The 27,204-nt window shown below is 42.6% G+C and overlaps 2 protein-coding genes across 17 annotated transcripts in view; one reads left to right on the forward strand and one right to left on the reverse strand.

The window, feature by feature from the left end:
- SPATA6L (spermatogenesis associated 6 like) overlaps nucleotides 1–22,487 on the reverse strand; it is a 65,471-nt gene extending 42,984 nt beyond the window's left edge. For 4 of the 16 annotated variants that reach the window (XR_013386057.1, XR_013386056.1, XR_013386054.1 and 1 more), the window contains exons 1-4: nucleotides 22,291–22,482; nucleotides 17,960–18,097; nucleotides 14,370–14,418; nucleotides 10,592–10,633 (exon numbers count right to left, since the gene is read on the reverse strand). Coding sequence is in view for 13 of the 16 variants with exons in the window: in XM_077909092.1 (XP_077765218.1) it covers nucleotides 10,592–10,633; nucleotides 14,370–14,418; nucleotides 17,960–18,097; nucleotides 22,291–22,329 (268 nt within the window). In the remaining 3 variants the exon portion in view is untranslated. Of the gene's footprint in view, nucleotides 1–10,591; nucleotides 10,634–14,369; nucleotides 14,419–17,959; nucleotides 18,098–18,297; nucleotides 18,439–18,997; nucleotides 19,302–22,290 lie in introns of those variants that run through there. The other 12 variants (XM_077909120.1, XM_077909115.1, XM_077909146.1 and 9 more) reach the window with 11 other exon arrangements.
- PLPP6 (phospholipid phosphatase 6) lies at nucleotides 18,403–21,349 on the forward strand. Its single transcript, XM_077909187.1, has 2 exons — nucleotides 18,403–19,863; nucleotides 20,127–21,349. Exon 1 carries the CDS (start codon nucleotides 18,455–18,457, stop codon nucleotides 19,379–19,381), a length of 927 nt encoding a protein of 308 aa, XP_077765313.1. The 5' UTR covers nucleotides 18,403–18,454; the 3' UTR covers nucleotides 19,382–19,863; nucleotides 20,127–21,349.
- Nucleotides 22,488–27,204: the final 4,717 nt, after the last annotated feature.

Raw genomic sequence — 27,204 nt, forward strand, 5'->3', positions numbered from 1 at the left:
TTTTGATCAAAGCACCTGTTATTCAAGAGGTGGAGTACAAGGGATTTCTACTACTGTTTACTTCGTGGATGATTGTTTTTAAAGATTTTATTTATTTGGCAGAGTGAGAGAGACAGCATAAGAAGAGGGAGGGGCAAGGGACAGGGAGAAGCAAGCTCCTCGCTGAGCAGGGAGCTCGATGTGAGACTCAATCCCAGGACCCCAGGATCATGACCTGAGCTGAAGGCAGACACTCAACCACTGAGCCACCCAGGCACCCCTCATGAATAATTTTTAAAAGCCTTCCCAAGTCATAACTGAGAGAAAAAAAACTAAAGGATTTCTCCACAAAACAAAGAGAAAAATCTCTTTTCATCCATCTAACTGTCCATCCATCAATGCTTCCACCTATCCTTTCCTTCAGCAATGGTCTCTAAGGACATGCCTTGAGCCAGGTCCTAGGGGTAGAACAGGCCAAGGCAGACAATGCACCATTCATGCAGAGCTGACACGGTAGACTGGAGGGCAACGTGTCCTCTGATGCAGGGATACCAACATCCCCATGGCCCACGGAAGCTGTGGTTCTCTGCAGGGCTGGTACCAGCCTCAGGGGCATTTCCAAACTGTGTGGGGACATTACATGGGCAGGAGCCAAAGGTGCAAGTATGTCCCTCAGTGCTCAAGACGCCCCTGCACTACATTCTAATGTCCTAACAGACATTCTATCACGTATACAATTACAATATAATTACAAAACAAGAAGCCATTTGATAATTGGTTGAGCCTAGAACCTACTATCACCAATTAACACAAAGCACTTTCTTTGCATGATCTTAAAATACAATGTATTTTCAGGAATGCAGCTACCACGTAAATCACAGAACAACTGTACCTGCCTGTGTTCAGATCTGTACCAAGACCCTACTGGCATTTTGAAAATCATGCCGCATCTAAATACTTCCTTATGCTCAACTTCCTTATGCTATACCTATCATTTTATTTAAAACCATCTTATCTTTATTTCTCCTTTGTTACAGCTGACATATACTGTTTGCAGTGATGTGTGTAAGCTGGTTTTATTAACTATGAATATTACTTCCATATGGCAAAAGGGATGCTACAAAACACTGACTACCAAAAGAAGATCTTGGGTCTATGAGGCATGAGTCACAGAGTCAAAGGGAGGAGAAGCAACCAGCAGAGCCCTCCCTGTCTACACAGCAGGTGCTACACAGAGGTGCACACCGAGAATGGCCCCTGCACAGAGTTCCACCCAAGATGAAACCGTAGTCAACAAAGTAGGTTTATGGTTTGGTGACTGCCATTCTATGTGGAGAAGAATTCTGATGAGGGTGTATTTCTGGCCCACCAACGGTAGGAAACACCTGACATTATCAGATACAACAGATGAATTTCTTCCTCCTTATTCCACTCCATAGTGTTTGGGTTCTATAAGGATCAAAGTTCAAAAAGAACACATTCTCTCTTTCTCATCACTACATCATGTCTTTCCTCTCGTCTCATCTCAGACCTGCTCCAGCTACAGGACTGAGGATGTCTTTCCCTCTTCCACCACATACTTACAACAACATGCCATGCTGTTCCTTCTAGAATGGCCTTTCTTCCTTCCTATTCCAGTTGATATCCCATTCATCTTTCCAGTTTCTCCTTAGATGTCTCCCTATGTCACCAAGATAACAGGTCCAACACAGAACTCTTGAATTGTTCCCACAAATAAGCTCTCCCTTATTCCTCCCATCAGAAAAACCAGTACCACGTGCTTGAGCCAAAAATCTAGGCTTTATCCTTTTTTTTTTTAAAGATTTATTTATTTATTTATGATAGACACAGAGAGAGAGAGAGAGAGGCAGAGGGAGAAGCAGACTCCATGCCGGGAGCCCGACGCGGGACTCGATCCCGGGACTCCAGGATCGCGCCCTGGGCCAAAGGCAGGCGCCAAACCGCTGAGCCACCCAGGGATCCCTAGGCTTTATCCTTGATTCCACTCTTTTGCTCCTCATAGTAACCCATTAGCTAGATCTGTTGACTCGATCTCCAAAATTAATCCAAAATCTGTGTCCTCTCCCCACATTCACAGGCACTGGTCCCAGCCCCGTCACCTCTCTCCCAGAGCACTGCCACTGCGTCTAAGCTGGCCTCCCTGCTTTCATTCTTCCTGCACACACACCTATCCCCCACACTGTGATGTTATAAATACACCAGATTGTGCCTTTCATCTCCTTGAAACTTCCAACGGGCTTCCTATCATGCTAGAATAAAACCTAAGCATCTTACCCTGGCCTTTAGGATTCCATGTAATTGGGCCTCCTTGCAGTGATCTGTTAACACTCTCCTCCTGGATCACTCGTGGTCCTCCCAGCTCCCCTTCCTGCTACCCCTCAAACACACCCAGCTCACCTCTACCTTAGACGTTTGCCCCATGTTGTCCCTGTAATGATCCTTCCCCGGGTCTCTGCGTGGCTGGCTGCCTCCTACCAAATGATGGGCCTTGGCTGAAATGTGTCGTCTCTTCAGAAAGGTGGCACCCCAACAACCTAAAGGAGCCTGGAACTCCCCACCCCATCACCCTACTTAACTTTCTACCCAACATGTACCACTAACCGGGACTGTCATTCGGACATGGATTTGTGACCCGCTCCTGTCAATGCTCGGTGAAAGCAGTGACTGCTCCGTTGGGTACTGTATCCCGGGCAGGGTGGTCCCCAGCGGGCTGTGGTGTGAGTGCAGGGCACAGGCCGCACGGGGCCCAGGGAGGCCGCCTCGCCTGGAGACAGGCCATTCTGCCAGCGTCTCTCATACGCCCCTTGAGATGTTGCTAAAGACGGATACTGTAAAGATTTTTGGGTTTATTTAGTGGAAGGAGGGGCAGAGGGAGAGGGAGAGAAACAGTCCCCCTGCCAAGCACAGAGCCAGACGCAGGCTCAACGTGGGGCTCAATCCCAGGACCCCAAGACCACGACCCAAGCCGAAACCAAGAGTCAGGAGCTCAACTGACAGAGCCACCCAGGTGCCCTCAAAGATGGACATTTTAAAACTGCACTTCAGTGGCAGTCAGGAGAGAGGCGTGGTGCAGCATCCTACAGTTGCCTCCAGGCAGATGATGTGAGATAACTTATGGCCCTGCTTACATCAGGTGCTCCGGTAGCATCAGTTACTCTCTTTGAGACTCAGTGTCCACCACCATAAGAGAAGGGAGACATGAATATGTCTTTGTACCTCGTCAGTATTCTTTGTCCTTTATGCTATTATCGCCTGTTGACACTGGGGGTGGGTGGACTTGGAATCTCTTGCAATAGTAACGAGAAAAATCCTCTGTTCATTCATTTCTCAATCATTTCTTTTCAATTTTTTCTTTTTTCTTCTTTTTTTTAAGATTTTATTTATTTACTCATGAGAAACAGAGAGAGATTGAGAGAGAGAGAAAGAGAAGCAGGCTCCATGCAGAGAGCCTGACACGGGACTCGATCCTGGGCCTCGAGATCACGCCCCAGGCAGAAGGTAGCGCTAAACCGTTGAGCCACTCAGGCTGCCTCCTTTCAATTTTTTCTTTCTTTTTTTTTTTTCTTTCAATTTTTTCAATCCCTTTTCATTCATATGTTCAAGAAATACACATTAAGGGGCGCCTCAGTCAGTTGAGTGTCTGCCTTCACTTTAGTTCATTATCTTAGGGTCCTGGGATCAAGCCCCTCATCGGGCTCCCTGCTCAGTGGGGAGCCTGCTTCTCCCCCTGCTTCTCCCCCTGCTCATGCTCTCTCTCTCACTAGCTCTATCTCAAATAAATAAATAAAATATATTTTTAAAATAAAATAAATAAAATCTTTAAAAAAACCAACAAGTAAAGAAATACACCTTGAGAACCTTCTGTGTGCTAGGAGTTCTAGACACCGAATGTATTCTAGGGAATACAATAGGTACAATTCCTGCCCTCCTGGAGCTTACAGTCCACAAGTGGTAAACAATTATATGAATAAATCTACAATGTACATTGATGATAAAGAGGAAGGTGGAGAGGCAGTGGGAAGGTGGGTGCAGCTCTAAGATCCATCTTCTGCTTCATCCCAGCCTCATTTTCATCAGTACTCCTTTGACAGTGCTCCCTGTGATAGGCATGACCTCCCACCCCTGCTGGCCAGAAACACTTCCTCCACTCAGAGATCTCACAGGTGCAACCAGAAAATGGGCAGGGATGTGACAATCTCCTCATCCATCACTAGCAATGGAATACAGCTTTCTACTGAGGCCTATAGTGCCATTGTTAAGAACTGTTTCCAGGTTCAGACGGAGCTGGTTCAAATCCCTGCCCCACCATTTACCAGCTATGTGACCAGGAGCAAATTACATAAATAATCTAGTTTCAGCTTCCTCTTCAGGAAAACATAAAAGTCATAATAGTACCTATCCCTTGGGGCTATTGTGAGGGCACATGGCATATGTAAGGTACAGAGCAAGTGCCATTATCAGGACTGCTCCATGACACCAACCCAGCAGAAGTCCCAGCACCACCGGTCCTGGAAATCCTGTGTTTTCAAGCACATGTTCCGATGAAAGCAAACACCTGAATGCATGGTATGATGCTCTCCACACTGGGCCTGTCCTTTTTCCTTTCACAGGCTTTTGGCCAGCTCTTGTCACTGCATCCAACATGTCAACTACTAAATCAGTATTCATGTATTTAGCAAGAATTAAAATAAAAATAAAAGTCAGAGAACTGGAGGCATGCTCATCTACTATCTTTGGAATCACAGGAATAAAGAAATTAAAACTGGAGAAGAGAAATAAAAGGCTGATGTTTTTCAATTCTATCTCTCTGCTTTGGTCACATTCTAGAGTCCAAACTGCCACCCAGTGTAAAAATGTCAGCATGCCTAGGGGATGCTATGGCAAGAGCCTTGGTTATAAATAATAAACATATACATAGGCTGAGCAGTTCTCATAGGCCAAGTGAAATGTCTGAGAGAAATCAGTGTTCTGGGATGCCTGGGTGGCTCAGTAGTTGAGCGTCTGCCTTCGGCTCAGGTTGTGATTATGGGGTCCTGGGATCGAGTCCTGCATTGGGCTCCCTGCAGGAGTCTGCTTCTCCTTCTGCCTATGTCTCTACCTCTCTCTGTGTGTCTCTCATGAATAAATAAATAAAATCTCTAAAAAGAAAAAAAAGAATATCTAACACTTACAGAGCATATCAGAATTGACAGCTTGCTTCCCATGATGGAGTCTCATCTGATGCCTTCTTTACAGATAAGAAAACTGGCTCTGTGAGTAGATGACACTTACGATGCCACATGGCAAAGTAGGAATTCAAAATCTTATTATCTGAGGCAAGAGTTCTTTCACTGCTGATGCCTAGTAAACGCCACTACAAAGTATAAAACCAACTCTGATTGAAGGAACAGGTGCCCCCCAAAATAGCATTTTACAGCTGGACTGAACATGCATGATTTCTCCCCAAGGAGAGGTTTTTATCAGAGATCAGTAAAAAGAGAATGCTAAGCTCCCAAACAGGATTACACTGCTGCCCCCCTGTGTCCATTCGCTTTTTCCCATCTTTGTAAACAGGAACCAGAGGAGTTTCCACCACTTCTAAGCCAAATCATTAGACAACTTCAAATCTAAAGCACTTAGATCATTAACATAATGGTCATAATATGTCTTTCGACTCTAGGTGTGTTTGAAAGCAATGTGAATAAACATCCAACAATAAAATAATATCTACAGCAAAACGAAAAGTTAAGGACTTCAGCCAAGTGAAGGATTAGTTCCTGTAAACCTAACTGTGGCCCATGTGACCCTACATGAGACAAATCATTCTTGTTTAATTATCTAGTATCAAGAACCAGCAGAGCAAGATGGCTCACCATCACCATCCTGCCTGGTACCACTAGTGTGATACCAGCAACACAGTGTGGGGCATGTTCTGAGTACACCCTCAATAAATATACGTTGGAGGGACGCCTGGGTGGCTCAGGGCGTGATCCCAGGTCTGGGTAGTCCCGCATCAGGCTCCTGCAGGGAGCCTGCTTCTTCCTCTGCCTGTATCTCTGCCTCTATCTCTGCCTCTTTCTCTGTATCTCTCATAAATAAATAAATAAAACCTTAAAAAAAGACACAATCTATAAATAAATAAATATATAAATAAATAAATGAATAACAAATTAGTGGATCATTTTGTAATGCATCTGAAGTTGAGTGAAATTATTTTGAGCAATTCTAATTTAATGCTACTAGAAATTACAATCTCCAATACAAGGACTGTAGACAAAAGGAAAACAAGCATAATACAGCTTCCATCTTATATCTGAGTAACTTCTGAGTTATTAACCAGTATGTATGCACCCAGCCTCAACATTCTCCATCATGACCTTGAACTCCTCTTGCAACCTTCTCAAAGATGGGTTTCTAGTCATGTGAAAAACATATGGCAATTTAAGATATGTTAAATTTTAAAAAGCAAGTTGCAGAACATGTATATTCAACCAACCTGTATACTAAATATACATATATTAAATACTAGATATACATAATACATTCATGAATATATACATGTGCATGTATATATATGTATGTGTTTTAGGTTTCATTGAATACTAAATGTATTCTTATCATTTAAGATACTTAATGTAGGGACACCTGGGTGGCTCAGTTGGTTAAGCGTCTGCCTTCAGCTCCAGTCATGATCCTGGGGTCCCAGGATGAGCCCTGCATCGGGCTCCCTGCTCAGTGGAGAACTTGTTTCTCCCTCTACCTCCTTCCCCACTCGTGTTCTCTCTCTTGCTTGCTCACCCTCTCAAATAACTAAATATTTTTTTAAAGTATAAGAATTTATACCAAAATGCAACGTTAACATATAGATCAAAGGGCACTTAAAGTCATGTTATACAAAAGAAAAGAAAGAAACATGATGGGAAAATGGAAATTTTTAAGAAGTCAATTTTAAATTTTAGGTTATCACAAAACATATCTAAAGAGAAGGGGACAGAAAATATATTTTAAAGAAAGTATATATTTTGCAAACAATAAATTAAAATATAATATCCAGCATTAGCTAGGATATGGGCAAGAGGCATGCCATATACTACTGAATACAGCAATAATGGAAACTTGCTGGCGATCAGTTTACTCCCAGGTGACAAGATATGGATGGTTCAGTCTAGTACAGTCATCTCCCCTTATCCACAGTGAATTATGTTCCAAGGCCTCAGTGGATGCCTGAAACAGCAAATTGTACTGAATCCTAAATGCACTACATTTTTTTCCTATGCATACATACCCATGATAAAGTTTAACTTATAAATTAGGCTTAGTAAGAGATTAAGAACAATAACTAATAATAAAACAGAATAACTATAACAACAGACTATAATAAAAGTCATGGGAGGGCAGCCTGGGTGGCTCAGTGGTTTAGCGCCGCCTTCAGCCTAGGGCGTGATCCTGGAGACCTCGGATCATGTCCCATGTCGGGCTCCCTGTGTGGAACCTGCTTCTTCTCCCTCTGCCTGTATCTCTGCCTCTCTCTCTCTTCCTCTGTGTCTCTCATGAATAAATAAATAAAACTAAAAAGAAAAAAAAAGAAAAATCCCATCCTGGAGCCTGGGTTTAAAAAAAAAAGTCATGGGAATGTGGTCTCTTGCAAAATATCTTATTGTACTATACTGACCCTTCTTGTGATGATGTGATTTGCTAAAATGCCTACATGGTGAGATGAAGTGAGATGAATGTCAGTAATTGTGACTCAGTGTTAGGCTACTACTGACTTCCTGACAATGTCAGAAGGAGGATCACCTGCTTTTGGACCATGGGTAACTGAAATCACGGGAATCAGAACTACAGATACTGTAAATCTATTCTTTACAAATATACCAAGAGAAAAAAATAATTTCATAAATATGTAAAAAACAAAACCTAAATGTTTAACAATGTCAAGTTAAGGATAATTATAATACTATGGAAGAATGCATAGCTATTCAGGAATGACAAACTACAGACAACAGTGTACAATGAAAAAAGCAAAACTCCAAATATTATGTCCCAACTGTTCATGGACGTATAAAAACACGTAAGTAAATTTTTTAAAGATTTTATTTATTTATTAACAAGAGACAGAGAGAGGCAGAGACACAGGGCAGAGGAAGAAGCAGGCTCCATGCAGGGAGCCCAATGTGGGATCCCAGGATTCCAGGATCACGCCCTGGGCCAAAGGGAGGTACTCAACCACTGAGCCACCCCGGCGTCCCAACACGTAAGTAAATTAATAAAATTCTTTATGGCCATTAAAAATAATGATGTACATCTATGCTTTTAGAAATGACAAAACATGGACACCCAGATGGCTCAGTGGTTGAGCGTCTACCTATAGCTCAGGTCGTGATCCCGCGGTCCTGGGATTGAATCCCACATCAGGCTCCCCACAGGGAGCCTGCTTCTCCCTCTGCCTATGTCTCTGCCTCTCTGTGTGTGTCTCTCATGAATAAATAAAATCTTTTTTTTTTAAGATTTTTTTTAAAATTTATTCATAGAGATGCAGAGAGAGAGAGAAGCAGAGAAACAGGCAGAGGGAGAAGCAGGCTCCATGCAGAGCCTGATGTGGGACTCGATCCAGGGTCTCCAGGATCACGCCCTGGGCTGCAGGCGGCGCTAAACCGCTGCACCACCGGGGCTGCCCAAATAAATAAAATCTTAAAAAAAAGAAGACAAAACAACAATGATATATCATGGGGGAAGCAAAAAAGAGAAGAAAGTATATGTAACACTACTATGTAGAAATTCTGTATCTAGGTGTTCTGTCCACAGAGATATCAGGAAACATGTTCACCAAATTATAAAGATTTTCTCATCATTTGGGGATGCTTTTTGCAACAAGTAAAAACTGTAAAGCTATTTTCATTTTGGGAAGAGAAAAGGAAAAACCTATAACAGCAAAGATCAGAAAAGAATTAGACATGTTTCTGAGTTTTAAATATTCTCTGTCTCTCTCTCTCTCTCTCTCTCTCACACACACACACACACACACACATGAGTAAAAATCACCAGGAAACTAGCCAAATTGACATTCAAGACACATACAGAAAAAAAAGACACACGCAAAGCAAAGGCACCACAGAAAAGTTTCCTCCTAAAGTCCCATGATTCTAGCAATAACTTTTTCTGTAAAAGGCCAGCTAGTAAGTACTTTAGGCTTTGCCAACCATATGGTCATAACTACTCAATTCCAGCATAAACAAAAGCAGCCAAAGATAATATTCAAACAAATGAGTATGGCTGTGTTCCAATAAAACTTTATGGACACTGAAATCTGAATTTTATATAATTTTCACATCACAAAATACTCATGTTTTAATTTTTTTTTTCCAACCATTCAAAACTGCAAGCACTGAAGACAGTTTGGCAGTTCCTTAAAAAATTAAACACAGAGGTGCACTTGGGTGGCTCAGTCAGTGAAGTGTCTGACTCTAGATTTCAGCTCAGGTCATGACCTCAGAGTCACGAGATCAAGCCCCACGTCTCAGCATGGAATCTCCTTGTCCTTCTCCCTCCCCCTGCTTATGTGTGCTCACTCGCTCTCTCTCTCTCTCTCAAATAAATAAATTAAATTATTTTTTAGAAGTTAAACACACAAGTACCATATGATACAAAAATTCTACTCATAGGCATAAACTCAAGAGAACTGAAAACATGTACTCGCACAACAACTTGTACATGAATGTTGATAGCAGTTATTCATAATATTCCAAAAGTGAAAATAACCCAAATGTCCATCAACCAACAAATGGATAAACAAATGGTATATCCATATAAAAGCATATTATGCAGCAATAAAAAGGAATGAAGTAATAATGATACTTGCCACAATGTGGATGAAAATATGCAAAGTAAAGAGGCCAGAAACAAAAGGCCACACACTGTCTGATTCCGTTTACATTAAATGTCTGGAACAGGTCCTTCAATAGAGAACGTAGATCAGTAGTGGCCAGGGCTTTGGGAGAAGGGAATGGTAGGGACTACTAATGACTACGCGTTTCTTTTTGGGATAATAAAAATGTTATGGAATAAGATAGTGGTGACAGTTGCATAACTTTGTAAAGATAGTAAAACAACTGAATTGTACACTTGACCACAGTGAAGTGCACGAATTAAACAGGATATGAATTTCAATTTTTTTAAATGTAGAAATTTAGTTCACGAGTCCTACAAAACAAACTGCAGGTGGTATGTGGCCTGGGGTCTATATTTTGCCAACCCTGCTCTAGCATCTAATACAAAAGATAGCTTTGGGTTTTACACACACACGTGCCCCATAAATGAGAACAAGGCCAAAGGCAACAACTTGAAAGAAACTGAACCAAGATTTTATTATTTGATGATAATTAGATAAAGATATGAAAAAATGGAAAGTCAACTGCCTGTTTAAGTTATATTTACTGCCACCAAACCCATAAAGTTACTTTTCTGGAAATGGATAGGATTCAACAGACCAGTATGGGGGAAAAAGAAAGTGTTCTAGAAAGCACAACTTGTAAATACCAATCTCACTCTGTCATGCCAAAGTCCTTTCAAAATAAAATAAGCTAATTTAGAAATGCATTTACTGCTACATTACCTGGAGATACTAGCTGTATTAATTCAAACCTGGTTAGGAAGCCTAAAAGGGAAAAAATGAGATTTTAATACCTTAGAAAATTGCTGGAGTTATTCATTAATTGCTAAGTTCAAGACTACCATAACATCTCATTTATAATAATAATAATAATAATAATAATAATAATAATAATAAGTGCCATACCAACAATAATTTAGGTATTTCAAGAGCCAGTCATTCAAGGGCATGCAGTGAAAGTAATTGAGTTTAGAAACAGCATTTTATGCCCTGACAAGTATTGATGAAATGGATGCAATATCTTCTCTCCTAAAAAGGTATTCATAAGTCAATGACATAATAATCAACTTCTCATTTTAAAAATTAAAAATATGGGCAGCCCGGGTGGCTCAGCGATTTGGTGCCTGCCTTCGGCCCAGGGCATGATTCTGGAGTCCCGGAATCGAGCACCACGTCAGGCTCCCTGCATGGAGCCTGCTTCTCCCTCTGCCTGTGTTTCTGCCTCTGTGTGTGTGTGTGTGTCTCTCATGAATAAATAAATAAAACCTTTAAAAAATAAATAAAAATAAATAATTCAAAATATGACTGTTGTCCATTAACCTAGACAAGTTATAGTGCTTAAAACAGTATGTCTTCTGATTAATTAAGACATAAAATATGCATTTTTTATACTTCCTGAGTCCAAAATGCATTTACAAATAGTGAGCTCATGTACAAAATCCATAAGGACAAGAATAAAATTCAAATCTTTTTTTTTTAAATTCAAATCTTAAAGTAATTCAAACATATATGGCATAACAATTAAAAATCAATAGAGATAATTCCAACAAAATATTAGAAATTAAAACATTATAAAATAGACAATAATGGTGACAATTAAAGACACTTATTGTTACTAATACTGTATGATATATTTGAAACTTGCTATGAGAGTAGATTTTTTTTTTTTTATTCATGAAAGACACAGAGAGAGAGAGAGGCAGAGACACAGGCAGAGGGAGAAGCAGGCTCCATGCGGGGAGCCTGATGTGGGACTCGATCTGGGGACTCCAGGATCACACCCTGGGCCGAAGCCAGATGCTCAACAACTGAGCCACCCGGGTGTCCCAAGAATAGGTCTTAAATGTTCTCAAGACAAAAAAGAAAGTATTTTGTGATGTGATGAGTGTGTTAGCTAGTGCTGTGGGGGTTATCATTTTGCAATATATAAGTGTATCAAATCCACATATTGTATACCCTATATTTTCACAATGTTATACATCAATTATGTCTCAAAAAAGCTGGAAATATATACAAGAAAAGTAAAATTGTTCCTTTGTTGGCTTATGAAAAACATATGAATGTATGAAGATAAAATTTTAAGTGCCAAGAAACGTAACAGCTAAGACAGCTTGTAATTTTAGGTTTTCGAAGTAGTAAGAAGGAATATATATCTCTGCCAACCATCACTCCAATGGTAATGTTAAGCACTTCATTTGTCTCAAACTCTAAATTCCTTACATTCAATTAATTCTCACCACATCCCATGTTCATGGATTGGAAGATTTAATATTATTCAGATGGAAATACTCCCCAAGTTGATATACAGGTTCAGCGCAACACCTATCAACATCCTAGCTGGCTTCTTTGCAGAACTGACATGCTGATCCTAAAATTCACATGGAAAGCCAAGGAAATCCAAATAGCAAAACTGTCTTGGAAAGAAGAACTAAGGTGAAGGATTCACATTTCCTGATTTCAAAACTTACTTACAAAGCTACAGTAATGAAAATTGTGTGGAACTGGCATAATGGTAGATATATGGATCAAGAGAATAGAATTGAGAGTCCAAAAAAACCCTTCCTTTTGTACACTCAATTGACTTTCAACATACGTGCCAAGACTATTCAATGGGGGTCACATACTCTTATCAACAAATGGTACCAGGACAACTGGATATCCAGACACAAAAGAATGAAGTTGGACCCCTACTTCATGTTATTTACAAAAATCAACTTAATATGTGTCATAGACCTAAACATAGAAGTTAAAACTATAGGGATGCCTGGGTGGCTCAGCAGCTTGGCGCCTGCCTACTGCCTAGGGTGTGATCCTGGAGTCCTGGGATTGAGTCGCACATGGGGCTCCCAGCATGGAGCCTGCTTCTCCCTCTGCCTGTGTCTCTGCCTCTCTCTCTGTGTCTCTCATGAATAAATAAAATCTTAAAAAAAAAAAAAGTTAAAATTATAAAACTCTTAGAAGAAAACACAGACATAAATCTTTGTGACTTGAATTAGGTAATGCTTTCTTAGTTATGACATCAAAAAGTGCAAATAACAAAAGAAAAAAAAACATAAAATACAATTCATTGAAATTTTAAAATTTTGTGTTTCAAAGAACACCATCAAGAAAGTGAAAAGAGGGGATCCCTGCGTGGCTCAGCAGTTTAGCGCCTGCCTTCGGCCCAGGGCATGATTCTGGAGTCCCAGAATCGAGTCCCACATTGGGCTCCCTGCGTGGAGCCTGCTTCTCCCTCTGCCTGTGTCTCTGCCTCTCTCTCTCTCTTTCTCTCTCTGTCTCTCATGAATAAATAAATAAAATCTTTTTTAAAAAGTGAATATATAATCCAAAGAATGGAAGAAAATATTGATCTATCATACATCTGACATGGAACTTATATCTACAATACACAAAGAATTCAATACAAGTTCACTATATATTACAACTCAATAACAAAATACCAAATAATCCAAATAAAATATAAACAAAAGCTCTGAAAACACATTTCTCCAAATAAAACAGTTAAGAAGCACATGAAAAAAAATGCTCAACACCATCAAACTACAATGAGATTTCACTTCAAACCCACAAAGATGGCTACCAATCAAAAGGACAGGTAATAATAAGTGTTGGTCAGGATGTTGAGAAATGGAACCCTCACATGTTGCTGGTAGAATGTAAAATGATTACATGATTATAGATTATGAACCCAGCTGCTTTAGTAAAGTTTCTCCAGAGAGTAAGAAGAATTACCATATGACCCAGCACTTCTATTCCTAAGTTTATACCCAAGAGAAATAAAAACATATGTCCACAAAAACACTTGTACACAAATATTCATAGCAATATTTTTCATCATAGCCCAAATGTGAAGACAACCCAGTGGTCCATCAACCAATGAATGAATAAACAAAATGTGGTATAGCCATACAATGGAATACTATTTGGCCATATAAACAAATGAAATACTGACACATGCTGTAACAAAGATCAATCTTGAAAACATTATGCTAAATTGAACACCAATAAAAAATAAATTTATTATAAAAAAAAGAAAACATTATGCTAAGTGAAAGAAGCTAGTCACAAAGGACCACATGTTGCAAAATTTCATTTATATCAAATATCAGAATAAGGAAATCTACAGAGAAAGATTTGTTAGTAGTTACCTAGGGCTGGGGGTGATAAGGAAGAATGGGCTTAGAGTTTCATTCTGCAGTGATAAAAATGTTCTAAAATTAATTACGGTGATAGTGACACAACTGTGTGAAATACAAAAACCATTTAATTTGAAGAAATTAATAAACAAACAGAAGTGTACCATCCAATAAATCCCATCTCTATCTAGAAAAGAGTTTATAATAGAATCAAAAACATGATTCAAATTTGATATAGACTCTCTTGAATATAAATATGGATTAAACATGGAAATATCACAACTTAGAATATAGTAGAATTTTATATTTGTACACACAATTACATACACATGATAGTTGTTTTGTTTTGTCTTGAGAGTACTTACTTTCTAAAATGTCTGCTACAGCCCCAGGATCTGTTGCATTTTCAAATACCTGCAGGAAAAAAAAATGGTGAAAATAAATTTTCAAAGATTTATTAATATATGCTTATTGAAACTGTAGATTATATTCTTCCAAATAATTAACACATGCCAATTCCAGCCACATAATATTTTAAAATTCAACAGGAGTATCTTTAACAGGTATATGGTTAAAAATTCAACAAGTAATTATAGAACGAGAACACAATACCAAGTACAAGGAAAACCTGAGTTAGCTGAATCTACCACATTCTCAAAATGTCATCAACTTGACCTAGCCCTACAAGTTTGTTGCTACAAGCACATGTGGTATCAAACTCAGCGTCTTGCTTGAGTCTCTAAAAAAAAATCCTGCATACCACAGACACTCATTAACTGATGTTAACTGAATAAATGACTAGCAAATGGTTGTGCTAAGAAGGAACACAAGTAAAAATTCTATGTGTAACAAAAAAGAAAACCTATGTACTAGTAGTGACAGTCCTACAGAATCCAAAATAACTAGAGGGCGGGAGGGCCTCATAAGTTTAAAGTATATCATGAAGCCCAAGACAAATGTGATATGTATCTAGCCAATGCCAATTTGGCTTATTTTGTCCTTGAGCTTAATGGTCTGGGAGAGGACTAAAATTAAAAGCATACCACAACCTTCTCCCTAAACTCTGGAAGCCTATAACAAACAAAAGTTTTCATCAGAGTTTAGTTTCAGGCATTTAAGCTCTTAAATGGTGTTTAAATTTAAGCATGGTAAGGGCATCTGGGTGGTTCAGTGGTTGAGGCTCTGCCTTTGGCTCAGGTTGTAAGCCCAGGGTCCTGGGACTGAGTTCCACGTCAGGCTCCCCAGAGGGAGCCTGCTTCTCCCCCTGCCTTTGTCTCTGCTTCTGTGTGTCTCTCAAAAATAGATAAATAAAATCTTTTAATAAATAAAATAAATTTAAGCATGGTTAAAATCTGCTCTTTTTTCTTTAAGATTTTGTTTATTTATTCATGAGAGACACAGAGAGAAAGAGAGGCAGTGACACAGGAAGAGGGAGAAGCAGGCTCCATGCAGGAAGCCGGACGTGGGACTCCATCCTGGGTCTCCAGGATCAGGCCCTCGGCTGAAGGCGGTGCCAAACCACTGAGCCACCCGGGCTGCCCTAAAATCTGCTCTTAATTCAAAGCCAAGTCTGCTTTAAGTACAAAAAGGAGGCTGTCCCCTGTCATCTACTTTTGTCTTACCGATTTAGATTTATCAAGCAAATGTAGGTGAGGGTTTTTTTCCCCCTGAATCATTCCAGTACTTGCAGTCTTTCATGTTATCTATGTCTAAGGATTTTCTCAAGTATGATCCTGGAGAGTAAATGACCAACATGAACTGCTCAAACACAATGTCTCATACATTCTTGATGAGTAATTTCTTATTTATCCAAATGTTTCAGAACATTCAATTCTGGGTTACACAGAAGGGCCAAGGAGAAGAAAATGTTTTTGATACTTGCTGCAAGTATTTGCAGCTAGAGAATGGAACAAATAGAAGAAAACTGGAGCCAAGTGGGAGAAAGCCGGATTATGAACCCAAACAGCCCACATATGAAGGTAATATTTCAAAATTTTAAAGAACTGCATTTTATTAAAAAAAAAAAAAGGTCTGTGATATATGTTTGACCAGCAAGCTCAAATGCACAGCTTTGTAACAGAGCAGTAAGTGGCATCTGGAGTCTAATGTCTTTGAGGCTGATCCCCCTTTTCTGTGAATCAAAGATGTTACACTAGATAACCTCCAGGGTCATTTACAAAATTATCATTCTGTGCTTCTATGATTTTGTATCTTTGGGCTTCTTACAAAAAGAGAAGTCTTTTTAAAGTCTTCTATAGAAGGAAACCTGATAAACTAATAACAATATGCTTAAGGGAGAAAATAGACTGGATTTTCACCACCCACTTCCTACCACTACCAATATCTAAAGAGGAGAAATAGGTTTGTCTGGATTCTGACTATATGTCTCAAGGTACTATCTATTTATTCCTCTCCTCTCTTATACAACCAGTTTGGTAGACTTTATCTAAATTTCCACTGTGATTTTACAGATTGTTTTTTTTTAAGACCTTATTTATTTATTCATGAGAGACAGAGACAGAGAGAGAGAGAGGCAGAGACACAGGCAGAGGGAGAAGCAGGCTCCATGCAGGTAGCCTGACATGGGACTCGATCCTGGGTCTCCAGGATCACACCCCGGGCTGAAGGCTGTGCCGCTATGATTTTAAAAAATATTACAAACAGCCTTAGCCTTTCAGAAAATTGATCCTCATCTCCTCTCCCAGTCTCAGCTGGAAATAGGTCATTTTCTGAGCAACACCAACCAGACCTTTATTTTTTTTTAATTTTATTTATTCATGAGAGACACAGAGAGAGAGAAAGAAAGAGAGAGAGAGAGGCAGAGACACAGGCAGAGGGAGAAGCAGGCTCCATTCAAGGAGCCTGATGTGGGACTCGATCCCGGGTCTCCAGGATCACACCCTGGGGTGCAGGTGGCACTAAACCACTGCACCACCGGGGCTGCCCACCAACCAGACCTTTAAAGGTGACAGACTCTACCCTATCTAGACTTCCCATACTTAGTAACACCTCCTCCAAAAAGCAACTCAGAGATATTGTTTGGGGGAAAATCATTAGACTTACAAAGGTTAAAACTGATTCCACCTCCAAATTCCAAGATGCAAACTTCAAAGAACTGTCTGTGATTCATAATAATGAAATTAATATTCTAAATCAAAGTAGGAAGAAGGTTGGTAATGTTCTATTAAAATCATGTTCAGGGCAACCCAGGTGGCTCAGCAGTTTAGCGCTGCCTTCAGCCCAGGGCCTGATCCTGGAGACCTGGGATCGAGTCCCACGTCGGGCTCCCTGCATGGAGCCTGCTTCTCCCTCTGCCTGTGTCTCTACCTCTCTCTCTGTGTATGTCTCATGAATAAAGAAATAAAATCTTAAAGAAAAAAAATCAGGTTCATATTCACTGGAATGAAACGTAGCCTTTATCACTGTAGCTAAATAAACCAGGGATGACCTAAGAAAATTCAATAAATCTGAAGAGGTTTGTTTTGTTACAGAATTTGAGATGCAGGATTTTACTGATTTGATTATAGCTTTTTTTTTTTTTTCATTATTTTTCTGAGTCCACAAAAGTTTGTTTCTAAGGCCACTAATTTCCTAATAATCCCTGTCATAAATGTAATGCAACTGCCTCTAACACCTCCAAGAACATTCAGAAAATGCTCTCTGTGTTCCAGTTAGAAAATGCCATGGGAATTCCAAGAATAGAAAACATCCACCAGGACATTTAGCAGCAGGTTGACAGAACTTGGCCCAGGCCTGCAATGCAAAAGCAAGTCCTCCAAGTCAGGTTTTGTGCTGTGCTGAGATGCCTTCAAGCCTTTTTTTTTTTTTTTAATTTTATTTTTAAAGAAAAGGTACCAACTGATTTTACGAGAGCTGTGTTCTTTATAAGCACCGGGAGATGCTCCCCGGACAACATTTAAACTTCTTGACTTGGCAGTGAGAAAGTCAAGATCACCTTTTCAAACCTCATGTTCTGCTGAATCATAATAGGGAACACAGAGGGAAAGCAGTCGGTCTCCAGGTACTGATTCAGGAGGTACACCCCAAGGTATACATCTTGCTTGTCAGGAAGGTACACCCCGGGACAAGAAATCTTAAAAACAAAGAGAGAGAACAGGTGTTTGGTTTGGTGGCTTGTTTGGTTGTTTGTGCACAGGAGCCGTTTCCCTAACCTCCCCCGACGCCGTCATATTCCCCACCCCCACCCGCATCCCCCTCACCCCCGCCACGACCCTTCCCCTGGACCTCCCACACCCCCCCCTCCCCCTGTCCCCTCCTTCCCCAAGAGCCAACCGCAGTTTCCTCCCACGTCTCCGCCAGGTGTCACAATCGTCCTCTCGCCGGCTCCTGTCCCCGCCCCCGGGATGGCCTTGCGGAAGCGGAAGAGGCTGCGGGGCGGGGAGCGGCGAGCCGGGCGGGTCGGCTCCCGGGGTCCGGGCCCCCCGCCGCCATGCCGAGCCCCCGGAGGAACGCGGACGCCCGCCCGCTGGCCGCCGCCGCCTCGAGCAGCAGCAGCAGCAGCAGCAGCAGCAGCCCCGGCAGCCCGGCCCGCGGCGGCGGCGGCGGCGGCGGCGGCGGCGGCGGCGGCGGCGGCGGCAGGTTCGAGTTCCAGTCCCTGCTCGGCAGCCGCGCGCCCGGCGCCGACCCCACCTGCGCCCGGCTCCGCGCGCCCGAGAGCCCGGTGCACCGGCGCGGCTCCTTCCCGCTGGCCGGGGCCGGCCCGTCGCAGGCGCCCGCGGCCGCGCTGCCCGAGGAGGGCCGCATGGACCTGAACCCGTCCTTCCTGGGCATCGCCCTGCGCTCCCTGCTGGCCATCGACCTGTGGCTGTCCAAGAAGCTGGGCGTGTGCGCGGGGGAGCGCTCGTCCTGGGGTAGCGCGCGGCCCCTCATGAAGCTGCTGGAGATCTCGGGACACGGCATCCCCTGGCTGCTGGGGACCCTCTACTGCCTGCTCAGGAGCGACAGCTGGGCCGGGCGCGAGGTGCTCACGAACCTGCTCTTCGCCCTGCTGTTGGACCTGCTGCTGGTGGCCCTGATCAAGGGGCTGGTGCGCAGGCGCCGCCCCGCTCACAATCAGATGGACATGTTCGTCACCCTGTCGGTGGACAAGTACTCCTTCCCCTCGGGCCACGCCACCAGGGCCGCCCTGGTGTCTCGGTTCATCTTGAACCACTTGGTGCTGGCCATTCCGCTGCGGGTGCTTGTGGTACTGTGGGCCTTCATCGTGGGCTTCTCCAGGGTGATGCTGGGGCGGCACAACGTCACTGACGTGGCGTTTGGCTTTTTTCTGGGCTACGCGCAGTACAGCATCGTGGACTACTGCTGGCTTTCGCCGCACAACGCCCGGGTCCTCTTCCTACTGTGGAACCAACAATGACACCAGCTCATCCTCTATGGCACCAGGCGATCAGAAGGTTTCCGCATGCGATGACACCTACGACGTCAACCAGCAGCAATCCTGCTTGTCCCTCTAAGGACATTTCAGGCTTCCTTTGGGATTTCAGGTGTCATTCCATCTTGGGGGGTTGCTAGGCTGGAGAACGTCCTGGCCATTGTGACCACAGCCATATTACAGGAAGAAAAAAAAAAAGAAAAGAAAAAAAAGAAATCCCTCTATTATATATTCATTCAACCACTGTTTATATCTCCAGGACAACTGCAAAGAAAACAAGCTGGGGTGATGATAATCCTGCTGTTTTTTTTTTAAAGTTGACAAAAGTAAACTTTGTGTTTTGTAGTAATCCTGTAAGTCAACATATCACTTGTAAAGTGAACTTTGAAAAAAAAAACCAACACGATCTTCATTCTGTAAATATACATGCAGATGAGCCACCTACTCATCCTAGTTCTTTTCCTGAGGTAAATTTTAAACAGTATATTAAGACATAGGTTTTTTTTTTTTTTTTCTCATGTATTTCCTGAAAATCTGCTGCCACGGGTGTCTTCTTAATCCTTATTTTCTTGATAAGCTTTCTTAGTATATTCTCTTCCATCTTTGTGGGATGGGTAGTGAGAAGAGATTATAGTGCATATCTTGGTTTCCTTTCCCTCTACCTCCTCAAAAACTCTCTAAATAGATCTTTATTTCCCATTACTCTCTAATACTATCTTTTTGCATTCAGAGAACAAGCCAAGAACTTACTTGAAGAAGAAACACTTAATGGTGGGCATGTCTACAATGCCCACAGAAAAGGAAGGATGGGACTATGATCGAATGCTTAATTCTGTTGACAAAGAGCGTGGTATGAAAGCTAACTGAGGACTTCAGGACCTAATCGTCTGGGGGGTAGGCCTACCACATATTATGTCAGTGGACCAGTATGGCAGGAGATGGGGCTCTGTTGCCCATCATCTCTACCGAACAAAGAATAATGCTCCTCTGCTGAGGTAATAGGAAAATAACTTGATTCTTTGCAGTGCAAGGGCATAAACTTTCTCATATGTACCACAAGGATGACACTATATAGTTTTTCATATGGAATTCCATTTCCCTATCTATAGCATACTTTCGGTAACAATTTTAACTTGAAATTCACCAGGGGAACCCACTGTTACACCAGGCACAAGGGATAACTAACTCCTAAATGTCCCTTTACATTGACCTTTACATTCAAAGCAGTTTATCCACGGTACCTCCCCAAATCACAAGACCAAAGACGACCAAATGCAAGATGGACTCTGCTCATTATTCTTTGAGCAGGAAAACCAAGCAGCGTGTGTGCTTTAAATGCTGTTCTGCCTGAAAATAAGAATCTTTGAATTACCTATGGAACTGGTGTTTTCAGATAGTGGTGAATTATTTTGACATTTATAAAGAGAAAGAATTTTTGGCCTTGGATGTGTCACATAGAATGGTGTGATGAATAGGCTCTGACTGGGGAGAAGTATGAATTTTCTGAGTGTGAGAGGCACATTGAAAGAGGAACAGCTACTCCTCAAAGGCAAACAAAATCATCTGTACTCCCACAACATCCTGAACAGACTACCTCTTCTCTCCCTGAATCAGCCAAACTGTAAAGCTTTGAGTGATTTGCTTTATTGTTTAATCTTAGATCTTTTATTTTAATCCAGCAATATTCAGGCCAGATCTTTTGGAAAGCAGTGATGTTTCCTTCTGCCATGTTCACAAGTCTGAATATTGGGGGCTCAAAATTAGTTTTATCTTCTGGTTCCTGATTATACTTCTGGAATTCCTAAAAGTTTGCAAGCTTTTAAAGCACAGATCAATTCAGCTGATGTTTCTGAAGCACTCTAACTACGATAGAGTAGAAAATGATTTTACTGTCAATTGTACACTGAGGAATGCCTTTTGAAAATTAAAATAAAAATAACCAGTAACATTGAATGAGTGAGATGAAAACTTGTCTAATTTTTGCCTTGAGGAAGAAGAATCCTGCTTTAACACTCAGCTTCTCAAGAATTCCTTCCCTTGACCACAAAAGGTTGAGAGTTGGCACTTGATGTAGCACAATTTGATAGAGTCTGGTCCTACTTGCCGTCGGTGAAATGGGACAAATCCAGGAAATTTTTGTCTTCTTTTCAGAACGATGTATATGATGAAACCACAGCACTTGTCACTTGTATGGAGGCTAGCCAGGTTCTCCATGGCTGTAACTTATCAACATTGTGCTGGTAATCATGGCCAGTAGAGAAGCCCCTAGAGCTGGGAGGCAAAGCTGCATGTCTGTCACCAACTATGGATGGAAGGATTGGAACACAGAAGCCGAATTCATAATAGTGACAGATCCCAAACAGGAACAATGCAGTCACTGGGCCACAGGATTCAGTGGGTTAATTATAAAACAGGTGTTGACTGATTGACTTCCCTTTTGGAATTAGCAAGCCAGAGCCCTCTCTAGGGGAAATACCTAGAAAATACTCGATTGGTTCATAGAGGTGGCAAGTTATCAGGAAGTGACTGGACTTGCTGAAATTGAATTTTTCCCTCGCTATTTAAAGGAAGGTTTTATTTATTTTTAATTTTTTCACAAATCTTTATCCGGGAAAAAATAATAAAATTCTTCTTCGATATAATGCAGGGTTATTCTAAAATAACAGGAAAATTTAGGATAAAGCTAACAAGTCCCTTGGGGGATAAATGTTTAAAGGCTAAGAAGTCAGGGAAGACCAATGTAGAGGATCTTAGGGACGCAGAGGTACGATCTGTCCCAAAGAATAATGATGTGTGTGCGGTGAGGTGGGGAGGAGGTGGTGAAAACGACCCAGACCATTTGGGAACCCCGGGGAAAGAGTCCGATTTGGGGGCCAGGAGGAGACTTTTCTTACCGCCCGGATCTGTAGTTCCACCACCACTTCCAGAGGCATCGTTCCCTGCGTGGGCGAAAGGACTGGAATGAAAAGATCCTTTCGTGCTGAGCCTGGGACCGATTTTTTCTTAGTTTAGCTCAATCCCTGGGGCAAGTGCTCTCAGCAGCTTCCCGAGCCCCGCGCCCCCTCCTCCCCCCATCCGGCCCCGGGACTCAGCCCTGGTCCCTCCCACCCGGACGAGTCTCACACTACGGGAGCTGGAGCCCAGGCTTCCAGAAGGCGGGAGCATCGCGTTGCCATGACGACTCAAACGCGCAACCTTCCACCTGAACCGGCCAAGCTCGGCGCAGGCGCAGTCGGGGCGGAGCGGGCTTCCCCGGCGGGGCGCGGGCGCGAGGGGGACCTGGTGCAGCCCCGCTGCGGGGATCGCCAGGTGCTGGCAGGGCCCCAGTTTCCTTTCCCGTCACCTCTCCGGATGGCCCCCGTCACTATGCTAAAATGATTACTGCGTCCACTCTGAAAGGGGAATATGATCATTAGCTTCCTTATCATTTAAGAGCTACCCATTTTTTTTAATTTTTATTTATTTATGATAGTCAGAGAGAGAGAGAGAGAGAGAGAGGCAGAGACACAGGCAGAGGGAGAAGCAGGGTCCATGCACCGGGATCCTGACGTGGGATTCGATCCCGGATCTCCAGGATCGCGCCCTGGGCCAAAGGCAGGCGCCAAACCGCTGCGCCACCCAGGGATCCCCAGAGCAAACATTCTTAACCAGTAGGGGATATTGTCTAAAATTTTGTCCATTCAATGTATGCAATAGACAAAAACTAAAGAAAGGGGAGGGGGAGTGGCTGCTTCTAGCCAATCTGAGAAATCTGGGAGGGCCAATCCTGTCTCTGGAAAAAAATCTTAAATTGTGATGAGTCATTTATTACTAAACTCTTGGAGGTTTATGCAATGGCTGAAATGCAAGTGCACAAAGATGTCCTGGGACAAGAATTAGATATTCACTTTGGTAATTGGAGTTCCTTTCCCTGGAACAGAAAAACTCAGTATGATGACGGAAGGTATATTATGTCCTTATCCCATCCCTGTTGCTCCATCTGTCTGCATACCGAGAGGCACATAGGTGTGTGCTTGGCTCCCTGCCATATCCAGAGAACCAATCTGTTGGCTCACAGCAGCTTGCTGGCATCCAGACTAACACAGGGATATACAGGAACAGTACCAGTGTTGACTCTCAGAGGTAAGTCACGAAAACCAATGCTAAGTCATCAAGGAGAGTAATAACCAAAATGGATGAATAAATAAGTGGACAGAGACATAATGAAGGGAGGAATCAATCTTTACTAAGAACATGCAAAGTGCTGGACACACTGCATATGCTAATTCATTTCATCTCCACAATAACTCTTGGAGGAAGGTATCATCTCTATTTTACAGATGCAGGACCTGGCCAAACAACCTTTTCCCCAAGGCCACACAGCTAAAGGGAAGCAGCCACACTGGAATCCAGGTGTGCTCATGCCCCTGCGGTATAGAAATCCTATCAATCCATCCAGATACACTGTCCCATCCTGTGCTCTTACTAGTTTTAACTGCACTCTCCTTGCTTGGTTCCTAGAGTAGAGGCCTTGTTCTGGTTTCTCTTCAATGCTATGGCCATTTTTTCTCTCTATTCACCCTTCTTTATGTAGCTATGCAATGTTTCTAGGTCCTTTCCTTTACTTACTCTTTGCCCTCTACCTTCAGTGGCATACAGTGTAGGTATGGACAAAACATGGATGCAGATCTACATATTTCACCTATGCCTTTTTTGAAAGATTTTATTTGTTCATGAAAGACACGGAGAGAGAGAGAGAGAGAGAGAGGCAGAGACACAGGCAGAGGGAGAAGCAGGCTCCATGCAGGGAGCCCGATGCGGGACTTGATCCTTGGTCTCCAGGATCACGCCCTGGGCTGAAGCCGGCGCTAAACCACTGAGCCACTCGGGCTGCCCCACCTATGCCTTTTATATGCTCTTCCTGACAAGGAGGAACCCCCTGACTACAAATATATGCTATCTCTTCTTTGTAGCAACTGCCACAAAAGCTGTTTCACATTAGCTCCTGTGATTGTTGATTATCTCCATAAACTGTAGGATCTGCATGGCTAAAAGTTTGTATTCTAAACACCTAGCATAGCAGATGCTCAATAAATATCTTTGAAGGATATAAATACAGAGATGGTCCAGCCAGTCTATAGGGTTCAAGGTATGTGGTAAGGGGGTTCCCACATGTTGGAGGAGGTCATCAAGAGGACTTGACCACTGGTTGACCCATAAGCTGGACCAAGGCAATGAGAAGCCCCTCACTCCCCTCCACTGTCCTTGGGATGTACATTCTACCCACCATTCCCACAGAGGGAGTCGTTTGAAGAACACAAGTCTTAAAAGAGCAAAATGCTGTGGAGCCCATCTGGATGTTATATGTGACTGAACTCAGGTAAGTCCTCCAAATAAACTTTTAAGTTTCTGGTGGGTGGATGCAGAGGTCTCCTCGTCTTTTTTTTTTTTTTTTTTCTTTAAGATTTTATTTATTTATTCATGAGAGACACAGAGAGAGGCAGAGACATAGGCAGAGGGAGAAGCAGGCTCCCCGCAGGGAACTCGATGGAGGATTCAATCCCAGAATCCTGGGATCACACCCTGAGCCAGAGGCAGACCCTCAACCACTGAGCCACCCATGTGTCCCTGTACAACCCGGGTCTTCAGGATCACGCTAAATCGCTGAGCCACCCACGCTGCCTGAGGTCTACTCATCTTGTGGCCATCTAAGACGAGATTCCAGTGGAAGTTCCCTTACTTATTAAAGGGATGCCAGGGTGGCTTGGTCAGATAAGTGTCTGCCTTTGGCTCAGGTCATGTTCCTGGGGTCCTGGGATCAAGCCCACATCAGAATCCCTGCTCAACAGAGAGCCTGATTTTCAGTCTCCCTCCTCCACTCTCCCCACTCTCATGCTCACTCTCTTGTTCTCTCAAATAAATAAATAAAATCTTCAAAAAACAAAACAAAACAAAACAAAAAACCCTGCCACCTACTAATCTTGAGTGGCCTTCCTCTTTCTTCTATTATTTCTTGCTGTCCTCCCTCTAGGAGCCAGTTTCAGGTTATTATTTCTTGCTGTCCTCCATCTAGGAGCCAGTTTCTTCTATTATTTCTTGCTGTCCTCCATCTAGGAGCCAGTTTCAGGTTATTATTTCTTGCTGTCCTCCATCTAGGAGCCAGTTTCAGGTTTCACCCAGGGAAGCTCCTGAGTTTGGAAACCAACAGCACATCAGGGCAGACTAAATATGTGGAATGAGAGATGACCAGGCACAGCTACTACAACTGCTAGTCTGCCCTGGAAGTATCAAATGAGTGATTAGGACTATTTAAGCTCTGTTAATATCACTCATTGTGGTCACCTGAGGTTTCTACACACACAACACCTCTGGTCCAGCTTGCAAAGTAATTCATCACTGAGGCTGCCACCTTGGTGGCAGGAAACAAATCCTGCTGGACAACTTCTATTCCTACAGGATTTTTGCGGTGCAGGCTGGTCAGAGTGATATCAGCACCGCAGAAATGACGCATCAACACATCCTGCTCACATCCAGGCCCCTGCCAAAGAAAATGGCCCATGTCCCAAAGGGGACTTTTCCAAAGAGTTAATTAGCAGAGAACAAAAGTGTAACAGTCAGATAAGTATGGCTGCAAATTTTCCATTTAATCAAAAATATGAATTAGAGGACACTAAATTGTAAGCATTCCTCAAATAATGTAGGAAGGAGCATTCATATGAAGGAAATTATTTTTAAAAAATGAAGGCTCTAATGTCAAGGATGAGGGGAAACATCTTGTTGGTAGGAGTGTGAAAATACATATAATGTGTTAATTTTCTATAGTTATTGTAACAAATTACCACAAACTTTAATGGCTTAAAACAAGACAAATGTATCACTTACTAGTTTTGTGGGTCAGAAATCCAACACAGATCTCCCTAGGCTAAGAGCAAAGCTAGAAGCAGGCCTGCATTCCTTGCCTTTTTCATTTCCTTGTTTTTTCGACTTCTGGGGGTTACCTCCATTCCTTGTCTCCAAACTCCCTTCCTCCATCTTCAAAGCCAGCAAATCCGAGCCAGTCCTTTTGACACCACCATCTCTCTGGCTCTCTCTTCCACTTTCAGGGACCTTTGTGATTACCCTGGCCCATCCAGATAACTCAGGATAATTTCCCTATCTTAAGGTCAGCTGATTAGCAACCTGAATTCCATCTGTAATGTTAATTCCCCTCTGCCATAGAAGGTAACATATTCACTGGTTCCACGAATTAGGACACAGATATCTTTGGGGGCTATTATTCTGCCTACCACGTATAACTTCTCTAGAGAGCGATTTGTTCATGTCTATCAAAATTTTTCATTTGACTCAGCAATTCCACTGCTAAGCATGGGTGTGTGTGTGGATATACTTTCACGGACACACAAAAATACCTGCTGCAGTATTATCTGTAGTTAAAAAAGACACCGGAGTGGGGTGGGGAGGAACGCCTGGGTGATGTGGTAGGTTAAGCCACTGACTCCTGGTTTTGGCTCAGGTTGTGATCTTAGGATTGTGAGATGGAGCCCACCATTGGGCTCCCTGCTCAGCTCGGAGTCTGCTTAAGACCATCTCTCCCTCTCCTTCTGCCCCTCCCCACCTCTAAAATAAATAAATAAATCTTAAAAAAAAAAAAAAAAAAGATACCAGGAGCACCTGACTGGCTCAGTCAGTAGAGCATGCAAGTCTTGATCTTGGGGTTGTAAGTTCAAGCTCCACATTGGGCATAGAGTTTACTTTAAAAAGAAATCTGAGGGATCCCTGGGTGGCGCAGCTGTTTAGCGCCTGCCTTTGGCCCAGGGTGCGATCCTGGA

The sequence above is a fragment of the Canis aureus genome, chromosome 1 (genome assembly GCF_053574225.1).
Source record: "Canis aureus isolate CA01 chromosome 1, VMU_Caureus_v.1.0, whole genome shotgun sequence".
Taxonomy (NCBI): Eukaryota; Metazoa; Chordata; class Mammalia; order Carnivora; family Canidae; genus Canis; species Canis aureus.

What these genes read in the sequence shown, in the direction of transcription:
- PLPP6 (XM_077909187.1), top strand. Translation starts at nt 18,455, where the DNA reads ATGCCGAGCCCCCGGAGGAACGCGGACGCCCGCCCGCTGGCCGCCGCC.